At 29.7% G+C, this 11,650-nt stretch overlaps 2 protein-coding genes across 2 annotated transcripts; one reads left to right on the top strand and one right to left on the bottom strand.

Annotated features, from left to right (window-relative positions):
* Positions 1-209: 209 nt before the first annotated feature.
* Positions 210-924, top strand: LOC119607248 (enhancer of split m4 protein). The gene has a single exon (XM_037961096.1). It carries the CDS (start codon positions 292-294, stop codon positions 775-777), a length of 486 nt encoding a protein of 161 aa, XP_037817024.1. The 5' UTR covers positions 210-291; the 3' UTR covers positions 778-924.
* Positions 925-4,726: 3,802 nt separating this feature from the next.
* LOC119607241 (enhancer of split m3 protein) lies at positions 4,727-5,928 on the bottom strand. Its single transcript, XM_037961088.1, has one exon. The coding sequence runs from the start codon at positions 5,779-5,781 to the stop codon at positions 5,062-5,064; it is 720 nt and encodes a 239-aa protein (XP_037817016.1). The 5' UTR covers positions 5,782-5,928; the 3' UTR covers positions 4,727-5,061.
* Between the last annotated feature and the right edge of the window lie 5,722 nt (positions 5,929-11,650).

Here is an 11,650-nt window from a genome sequence, read left to right as displayed (position 1 = left end):
TAACCTTAAGAAATTTGAAAATTTTAAAACACACCTGCCCTTTTTTTGTTTTGGATATTTTTTTTTTATGAAAAACGTATCCTTAACGTTCCCACACTTTGTGTGCGGACGGACATGACTTACTTGTGTGCTGGTATTTTTCGAAAGACCTGCCAGAGTATAAAAGGGCGAGTGAACGAAGGATAAGACATCATTCTCTTACAAGCATTCGTTCAGTAAAGAACAACCACCACAACACTTTATATTCATTCTCTCTCAAATTGTTTTAAAAACACACACAACATTTTCAATATGTGCGTAGAAATCTCAAGCCAACAACAACAACAATTCAACAAAATGGAAATCAAAAACACCAAGAAAGTCTCCTACAGCATCAAGAAGCTGTTGAAGCAACTCTTCAAACATCAAAAATCCTCCAAACTCATCACTTTACAAAATTTGGTCAACTCGAAGAAAGCTGAATCCATGGAATCTCTTGAATCTTTGGAAAATACACACAATGCCAACATTGAAGTTGAGGAATGTGCCTCTTTGGAATCATTCGAAAATGACATCAATGAACGTCTCTCAGCTAAAGCCATCTCTTGTGAAGTAGAAGACTTTGACTTCAGTGAAATCACCACCACCGTTCCCGTACACTTTGTACGCACCGAACATGGTACCTTCTTCTGGACTGCCACCTCAGACATTGCTGCCGATAATGATTTGGTTGAACCTTTGTACTGTTCCACCTACAATCAATTAGCTGTTATGCAAGATCGTTGGGCTCAAGCTTAAATTATGCTGATCAACACGATCTAACACATTCCTGCATTAGCTTTAACATGTCTTCCAAACAACAACAACAAAAATACTCAACAGCGCAGTTCCAGCTTCTTTAAATATGAAGTTTACCATCTGTGAATCATCATCGTAATCATTGTCTTCCTGTTTCGGTTAATTTTCTGTAAAAAATGAAAATTTAACTAGAAAAACACTTTAGTATTAATAGCTTTATAAAAATTGTGATATTTTTTAATTAGTTCTAAAAAAAATAATTATTTATAAACAAAAAAATATAAACAATTTATTACAAACAAAAATCTCAAACTGTTTTCTTATTTTATCTTTTTATTGTATTAGTTAGTAGTGGTTGGGCCTGGGAATTCCCTCAATTATCGGTTAAACAAACACTTTTACTTTTAGCAATGGAAATTTTTAAAACAAATATTTTTTTACTCATAAATAAAGATTCGAAATTAGTTTAATGTTAATGAGTTCATAGGTCAAACATTAATATCTCGTTAGGTTACAACTAACTACTTTCTTATCTTAGGGTTCATTTAATGAGGGTTGTTTTTCTTATCAGTTCCAAGTATTGATTACAGTAACATGTTTTAGTTCTACCTGCTAAGGTCTTCAACCTGTTTTCCTATTAGAATTGCTGTTGATCTGTTGACTAGAGCGAGATAGTGTAAGCAAGTTTTGAAATCTTATAAGCGGCCAATTAGAATTATTAGTTTACATTCACGCCGCTAGGGGACGAGGGAATGTTAAAGGTCGTATGATTACTTGGCATTGTATGAAATGTCGATGGCTATCGAGATTTTCCTTGACATTTATAAATGATCTTTTACTCTCATGAAAATCTAATCTTTAGAAAATTCAGCATAGAAATTTTTTTTAAATAGATTTTTTTTGCATACTTTTAGGATATTTTATATGTATTCCCATTTCATCTGATACTGGAGCATACTAGCATATATAAGGATTTATTAATCGTTTATGAAATGTGACCGAATTTGATCAGTATTGTATATAGATGATAAAGATCGTTCAATCGAATTTCTAGAATTGTTCAGCATTTTTGAAACACACTGAATTAAATTTGAGAAAATCTTCATTAAGAATATTATGGAATATAAGAGGGCAAATATTATTACAGATTTTAGTTGCATACTTTTGGGATTTTAACAATAAAATTGTATTTATTTTTATTAAGTCATTTAGTTTGAGAAATACAGCTAGGCTTCTATCGGGCCTGTTGTGCGCTCCTTAACCAGTGCCTATGTGGGAATCGTTGTTCTAGTCTAGTAGACCGGAGGTTTTGGGTTCGATTCCCACCTGAGCCTAAGTGTATTTCTTCGGATTTGATAACCTACCAGAGGACATCTTATAAGATATATAACCTAAATTGATCTTTTGATTGAATTCTCTGTGGAAGTGATCAGTATTTCTGAAAAAGGGAATTATTCCAAATATTATTTTTGTAGGTGATTTTTTTTTTAATTTTGGATAATTTTTTCAGAAATTATTTTGTTAATAATTTTTTTTAGACAAATTTTCCACAAAATTTTTTTTTATAAAAATTTTCAACAAAAAATTTTTTTATAAAAATTTTCAACAAAAAAATGTTTAGAAATAATTTTCTAATAAATTTTTTAGTGAAACTTTTTATAAACAAAATTTCGTGAAACTCTTTTGTGAAAAAATGTTTGGTGAAATCCTTTTTATAAAGACAATTGTTGCTAAAACTCCTTATATAAGGAACGATTTAAGAAATTTTAAACGATTAAGGACACGATATGACAAAAACTTTATGTGATAGTGAAATTTTGAGGTCAGATTCAGACTTAGTGCTCAATCCTTTAGAAAAGTATATTTTGTTCTCTGGGTTAAACCTTTGTTGGACTGTGTAATTCATTCAACTGTTTCTCACAATTACTCACAATCTATACAATTTGAAACAGAATTCTCGAAAAAAAAATTTCAAAACTATTTCTAAAGTTTTCTTATATCTAGTTTTGAGACAAATTCGTACAAAAATAATTGAGTAAATAACTAGTTCCAGAACTGTGTCGACTTCATAACGCTTAAATACAACCAGTTCTTAAGATGAATAAAAAACATTGGTTGAAATACCAAAATAGAACGAGTACAGACTATAATCATGTCATCTAGAACTAGTTGTGGAACTAAAAAAAATGTTTATTAGGCTCGGGGATTTAATTTAACTTTATTGAGTTAGATCAATATTAGATATTGAAAAATTTTTAAAAATTTATAGTTTGAGGTCCATCTTCCCATTCATAAGAGATTGTTTAGATCCAATGATATATTATATACTAGCTATATCCAGTGTGCTTTGCTATTAATAAAAAAAACCACTTAACGATTTTGAAGATTCTAACTTTAATAGTTTTCCAGATTTATAATATGTTACATATGAGAGATGTCAAGCAAATTATTGCAAGTTCGCCAGTTTCTATCTATTTATGAAAAATTCTATCTATTTATGAAAAAATTGAATAATATAAGAGTTTCCAAGATACACGAAATTTTGTCCGTTGAAAGTCCATGAAAGTCAAAGTTCTTCATGTAAAAAAGTTTCTCAGATATACGAATTTTTCTATTTGATTCATGTAGGTGCTCCTGAGATGAAAGTCCGCACTTTTTCCTCCAAAAGGTTCTGATGAATATTAAAGTAATTTGTGCAAAATTTTTTCAAGTTCTATTAGTTTTCCAGATAAACGGGAGGTGCCAGGTTCCCCATTGAAAGTCCGCCCATTATACTCTAAATGTTCAGATGAATAACAAAATTCTTCAAGTAAAATTTGAAGATTCTGACTGATAGTTTCTCAAATATACGAATTTGTCCGCTTTTTCCACCAAAATGTTTAGATGAATATTTCAATTCTTCGTGCAAAATTTTAAGAATTTAGTTCCATTAGTTTCCCAGATAAACGAATTTTTGTATTTAATTAATATGGTCCGCCAATTTACTACCTAAAATGTTTAAATGAATGTTAAAGTTATTCGTGCAAAATTTTAAGATTCTAACTGTAATAGTTTCCAAGATAAACGAATTTTTGTATTTAATTTGTATGGGAGGTGCCACGCCCCCTAATTCTAGTCCGCCTACTTTTTATCCTAAATAATCATATTGGCACTAAAGTAACTCCGACAAAATTTGAGGACTGTAACTGTTATATTATCTCAAATATACGGATTTAATATTTTCTTAATAAGGGCGTGGCTCCTCGTCCACTTGGAATTACAAAAAGTAACCTATTACATTTGAAAAAAATTTCGAAGAAAATCGGTTAAGCCGTTTAGTAGTCTATAACGTTCAAACATACAAACAAACACACATTCATTTATACATATATACATATATAGATAGAAAACCATTTATCTTAATATTTCGATTTGATTTCGATAGGTCGGAATACAAATAAACACATTCGAAAATTACTGTACATATTATTTGCATTATTTATAAGTAGTTTAGTAATGACTAGGTAATACCCGGATATATAAGTCAAAATTTATTATATAAAACTGAATCAAAAACATCTGGGCTTTAAGTTCATATTGTCAGTACCTTATTGAATCGGATTAGAGTTTTATCTTTATTATAAAAAAAATAACTCTGACGCCATCTATCGGACAATATCAAAAGTTCACATGAAACCCCTTCAAGTCCCTTATATCTTATTACGAAGAAGCAGGCACCGAGAGTAAGAATTTAAATTGCGGCACTTTTAACTCATTAAACAAATCGGAGGCTTGGGCAAATTTTTACTAATTCCTTGTCTTTAAAATAAACTTAAACTTTCATTCTTTTGATACATTGAGTTTGAAAGAAACCTCATTTAAATAAAACTCTTATTTTCTTAAAATTTTAAGTAATTTTTTAATTTACAAGTAAAAATTTAAAAATCTTTGTTATACTAGTTTTAAATTCATTATATAAATAATAATTCAAGTAAGATTTGGTTTTGCAAAATCCAAATAAATAAAATATCTTTCAAGTAATTTACTAATAAGTAGTACTATTAATTAATTAAATATATCACAGCTTTAATATAATTATATATTTAGTTATTTACACAATGGATAGAGCTTCACTGGTGCCAACAAGTGTGTCAATTATTATTATTATTATTTAATTTATGGTGGAAGACTAAAGATTCTGTTGTTTCATACGATTTGATATCGTTTTTAGATAATTTAGTTTTAAGTATTATTTAATATTTTAAAGGAAGGAGTCAGATGACAGGAAACAGTAAGAGTTGCAATTTAGATTTTGCACATTTCCGTAGATTCTTTTTGCCAAGGTCGCCAAACGGTTTCGGAATTGCTGGAATCGCTAGATAATACTGAATTGGTATCCATGGAATTGTTATCCACTGTGATAATATCAATCATATCATTTTCCTTCAAATCATCTGTGATGTTATTATCCATTAGTTGGTTTGTCTTAGCTGTTGTGTGATTGTAATGAGGTGATGTTGTTGCTATTGTAGATCCTAAAGATTTGGTTTGATCTCTGAAAATGACATTATCGAAAAATGTCTTTTGCATGGCTGGCGAGGAGGAGGAAGTATTGGTACTGGAATGTATTAAAACATTGTGTTGCATATCCATAAGGCGCGAGGATAAGAATTTCATTAATTTGCCCTTCACCTCATCGTCAATGTATTGCTGCAGCAATACTTGAGAAATTTGATCGGCAGCATGCACATAACCCGAACGAAAGGATTCAACATGGGCATTGAGAGTAGTGGTACGTAAAGCCAAATTACCGCGCTGTTTCAATTTGCGCATGTGTTCCACAGTTAATTCCAATATATCGGCTTTCTCCAAACGCGTAACATGTTCACCCTCTTGGGTTAAACATTCCACCATTAAATCCTTAAGATCGTCCAAACACTTGTTGATGCGGGCGCGTCTTTTTCTTTCAAGCAAAGGTTTCATTACCTTGCGATACTGATAGGTTTTGGACATTTCCATGACCATAATTTATTTAAAATTTTTTTCTTATAATATTTAGTTTAATTTTAACACTTTTATCTTAAAAAAAAAGAATTTTTGTTTAGACGTATTCTTGTTTTTTTCCCGATTTTGTTTTTGCGATCGTTTTCAGCACGATGTTTAAAGCTTGAGTTTTGTATTTGAAATGAGACCTAATCTTGTTGGGTATTTAGTTTTTATATTATGCTTTCAAAATTCTCCTATTTGTGTTTAAAATGTGTTTTTTTTTTGTTTTTAAAATTTTCTCACACTGTTGCTGGTTGTTTTGTTTGTTGTGAACCCATAGATACGAACGAATGAATGTTGCTGTCAGTCGTTCGGTCGTTTGGTCGGTCTGTCAGTTTAGTTGTCTGTCTATCTGAATGTGTTTTTAAATATATTAAGCGAACCGTAACAGACATACAGAAACTGAATAAGAAATATTCATTGGTTTGTTCCCATTGGGAAAGATATCACTAGGGTTGCCAAGAAATTTGTTGCTGTCTGAATTGCATTTATTTGGTTATTGAACCGGAAAGTACATGTTGCTGCGAATAAGGGAGGGTGGTTGAACAACAAGTGTAATGAAAATTCCAGAACATTGATTTCTTTTAATTTTAATATTAAGGGGTGAATTAGAGTTTTTCATTTAATGATACATCGAAATTTGATTTGATACTGGTATTCATCCGATTCGATTAATACTTTGCTAACTATTTTGATATATAAAATCAATTTTGTTAAGCTTAAAAAAACGCTGTATACTATCCAAGGATCCTTAGGGTCCGTTGTAATAGTCTAAGCAATTCGAAGAGGAAATTCTTATAGAAGCCTCTATTTGGTTAATTATCCAATTAGCCGCTTAAAACTATCATTATAAAGTCACTAGGTTGCAATACTCTAAATGATCCGCGAATAGAATCGAAGAAAAGAGAAGTTTCTTAAAAAAAAACGCTGGATCCTATCCAAGGATCCCTTGGGTCCGTTGTAATATTCTAAGCAATTCGAAGAGGTGCGTAAAAATAGGAAATTTTTTTAGAACCCTATAGGTGGTTAATTATCTAAATAGCCGCTTAAAAATATCATCATAAAGTCACTAAATTGTGATACTCTAAAGGCTCCGCGAATAGAATCGAAGAAGTGAGAAGTTTCTATAATCATTCAAAAACTATTGGAATTAAACAAAGAGTTACTCAGAATCGGGTTTTGTAACTCCTGCTTAACTTCTATCTAAGTGTGGCTTACGGTCGTATTACTAGTAATTCTGGACATTCACAGGTCCTGTAATTATCAGTAGTTGCCAAATATATGTTTTATGTTATGAAAACTAAATCTTTATATATATAGGGAATTATATAAAAAATCAAGAAAGAGGTCCATAAAGAAAAATTGTGATCGTGAGAATACTGCATGCTAAAGTTGGATCGTCAGTCATTGATGACGATTTTAGCGACCGTTAAGACAATCTATTAGACTTGGATTACTCGGCATAAATTAATGAAAATTTCTTAAAATAAATGTTAAAAATTTATATAATCTACTGAGACTCGATCGGATCGTCAGTCATTGATGACGATTTTAGCGATCGTTAAGACAATCTATTAGACTTGGATTACTCGGCATAAATTAATGAAAATTTCTTAAAATAAATGTTAAAAATTTATATAATCTACTGAGACTTCAAAATTTTGCTACGATTCTTATACAAAGGCTCGAAGGACCATTTCTACACATTAAAGCTCTTGACAATTAGTTGTAATTATATTATTCTAGATCTATCAGTTTGGTGATATAAAATCTGTCTGTTGAGCCGGGTGTGACAATTTAACTATATATTATAGATTTTAAATAAAATGTTCACTAAAATCCAAGTTTTCTCCAAAAGAAAACGTCAATGACGTGCTTATCGACCTTGACTTTACAGTTTCAATGGAATGCTTTTATTAAATTTTTTTTTTAGATTTCTCACTAAAATATCAATTTTACAAAAGTTTTGATTTTCGTTAGACATACAAATTTTTACTAAAAATTCGAGATGTCACTTAAAACTCAATTTTTGCTAAAAATTCAAATTTTCACTAAAAAGTCAAATTTTTTCTAAAAATTAAAATTTTCACAAAAATTAAAATTTTCACTAAAAATTTAAATTTTCACTAAAAATTAAAATTTGTGGAATAAATCCATATTTTTACTAAAAATTTAATTTTCGATAAAAATTTAAATTTTTCCTAAAAATTCATATTTCCACTAAAAAGTCTAATTTAATTAAAAATTCAAATTTTGAAATTCAAATGTTCACAAAAAATTTACCAAAAACCAAAATTTTTCAAAAAATTCAAATTTTTTACTATAAAACTGAAATTTTCAAATATTCAGAAAAATTTTAAGTCAGTCACGAATTCGATCCCAGAGTTTTTACTAGTAGGAGTATCTAATCCGAAGAAATACAAATAGGAAGCCATTTAGTGCTCCTTTACCAGTGTCTCTATTGGGAATAGAACCTACGATCTCCGCTCTAACAGACTAGAACACTAACCCACCGGAGGTAAACGTTCTCAACCGAGCGCTCCTCTAAACACTAAACCACCGTAGACAAACGGATTCTGTCCGCCGAGAGGATTCGAAACGACCATTAAAAATTTTGAATTTCTGTAAAAATCTCAAAGTCCTTTTTAAAATTTATAATGTACCATTTATAACATGGCAACTCTGTTCATTAAATATTACTCATTATCTCTCTCTTTTCTCTTTATACACAAATCAACTACTTTATTGAAGTCCCATTGCTACCGATCATTGTATGCACTTTGGCTTCGTCGAATGCTACGCTTGTGCCAATAAGAGCATACAGATCTTTTTTTCATCGTGTATGCACTATAAATTTTCTAAAAAAGTGTAGCCAGAAAGTGGGATTTGAAATAAATGTATAAAGGAATCAAAATAAAGAGCCTAATTCTCCTGGAACCAAATCAAGATCAGGCATTTTAATATCGAAATTACTTTTTCATACAAAATATAATTCTTTTTCGAATGGGGCAATTCGGGTTATGGATTCTCTTATCTCTTATTTCAATATTATAATGGCAAATTATTGATTAGAGGATATCGGATATTGAAATCTTAAAATTTTTTTTAAATACTCGACATTAAAAAGTCTATTAGTAGTTCTTTAATATTGGCGTTTCTTCCGAATTCTTAAAAAAATTTGTATGAAATTTTTAAATATCGATTAGGATTGAACACTTTAATGAAAAGTGTTCGGATTTTGTTGTATTATATTTAACAAAATCAGAATATTAAGTTCTTAACTCTGAAAATTTACAAGTTTCAATAAACTGCAGCCAACTTCACGCATAACCTCATAACATAACCTACAAATCTATTAATAAGTAATCACTTCTATTAAGCCAAGTTTTTTTAAACAAGTTTAAAAGCCATATAAATCAAAATGTGGCATCATTCTCCGGCCTCTCTTACTCACAGTTGGCCATTGATCGCACCAAAAAAAAATAAACAAAAACCGTATACTCATCAAAGCTGGGCATGTCTTGTTTATTGTCAATGATGACAGTTCTCTGCGGCCGCTGTCGTATGTTTTTTATTTTATTTCGTTTTTTATACAATTTTTTTTTGTGTTTTTTATACCCATTCGTATATTTCTTTGTAAACTAAGTACGCAATATACAAGACCGTGGGAAACAGATTTGTCGTGTGTTTCCCACACGATAGACGGATGGATGAATTGCGATGTGATGCGATGCGATGCGATCCGATGGATTACTCAAAAAAGCAGCAACAAAAAACCAAAGCAAAGCAAAACAACAACAAAAAATCGTAACAACAGCAACTAAAACACAAAAACTGTTTACCAACAGAGAGAAGGCCAGATATACAAATGTGTGTAATGATTGCGTGATATTAACATTACAATAGTAATTAACAAATTATGGTTTTCTTTTGTAAACACTACTATAGTTAGTATTTTTGGTTGTTTTGTAAATTAATACGCCTGTTGACGCTTCGTTTTATTTATTTCTACTGCTTCAAATGATAATACAAATTCGTAAGTTCTCATGGCTTTTAAGACGGTTTAAATGCAAATGTTAATGTTGTTAATAAATAAACAAATTGGAAATGAATTAACATACTCGACCTGAAAGTTGTTTTTTCGGATATAGGAAAGGAAAAGAATTATTAATATTATTTTAAGTAGTAATATGTTTTGGGGTTTTATGCATGTTTTTTATGTTTATTTCCGTAAATAAAAAAGTTGATTTTCCTAATAACCGTGGGTAAATCTAGTAAAAGTTTATGTCGGAGTAAATTACATAAATTGATTAGAGTCAATAAAACTAAAAATTTCGTTAGTCAACTTAAGTTTCTTTAGTTCATTGATCTGTTGTATAAATTTTATGGGAAATTAATTAAAGTTAAAATGCTGTTAAAAGGCGTTAAAATCTTTGACAGAACATACGAACGAACGAACGAACGAACAAACTAACTAACTAACTAACTAACTAACTAACTAACTAACTAACTAACTAACTAACTACTAACTAACTAACTAACTAACTAACTAACTAACTAACTAACTAACTAACTACTAACTAACTAACTACTACTAACTACTAACTAACTAACTAACTAACTAACTAACTAACTAACTAACTAACTAACTAACTAACTAACTAACTAACTAACTAACTAACTAACTAACTAACTAACTAACTAACTACTAACTAACTAACTAACTAACTAACTAACTAACTAACTAACTAACTAACTAACTACTAACTAACTAACCAACTAACTAACTAACTAACTAACTAACTACTAACTAACTAACTAACTAACTACTAACTAACTAACTAACTAACTAACTAACTAACTAACTAACTAACTAACTAACTAACTAACTAACTAAACTAACTAACTAACTAACTAACTAACTAACGACTAACTATACTAACTAACTAACTAACTAACTAACTAACTAACTAACTAACTAACTAACTAACTAACTAACTAACTAACTAACTAACTAACTAACTAACTAACTAACTAACTAACTAACTAACTAACTAACTAACTAACTAACTAACTAACTAACTAACTAACTAACTAACTAACTAACTAACTAACTAACTAACTAACTAACTAACTAACTAACTAACTAACTAACTAACTAACTAACTAACTAACTACTAACTAACTAACTAACTAACTAACTAACTAACTAACTAACTAACTACTAACTAACTAACTAACTAACTAACTAACTAACTAACTAACTAACTAACTAACTAACTAACTAACTAACTAACTAACTAACTAACTAACTAACTAACTAACTAACTAACTAACTAACTAACTAACTAACTAACTAACTAACTAACTAACTAACTAACTAACTAACTAACTAACTAACTAACTAACTAACTAACTAACTAACTAACTAACTAACTAACTAACTAACTAACTAACTAACTAACTAACTAACTAACTAACTAACTACTTACTTACTTACTAACTAACTAACTAACTAACTAACTAAGTAACTAACTAACTAAGTAACTAACTAACTAACTAACTAACTAACTAACTAACTAACTAACTAACTAACTAACTAACTAACTAACTAACTAACTAACTAACTAACTAACTAACTAACTAACTAACTAACTAACTAACTAACTAACTAACTAATTAGTAGCCCATCGGAAAAGAGAACATGATCATTCATGATTTGTTGGTATGAGTTTTTTGAACCGATCTCCTGTTGTTCCTGTTTAACTAAGTAGTAATTCATGCAATTTTTGGTTCTTTTTTTTAATCGAATTCTTATTTCAACCTTCATTAACCTCCTCTCATTAAA

Source organism: Lucilia sericata, unplaced genomic scaffold (assembly GCF_015586225.1).
Source record: "Lucilia sericata isolate MDLA Ls3-8-SP2 unplaced genomic scaffold, ASM1558622v1 Contig000679F_arrow, whole genome shotgun sequence".
Classification (NCBI taxonomy): Eukaryota; Metazoa; Arthropoda; class Insecta; order Diptera; family Calliphoridae; genus Lucilia; species Lucilia sericata.
This window is presented reverse-complemented; position numbering and strand designations above follow the sequence as displayed.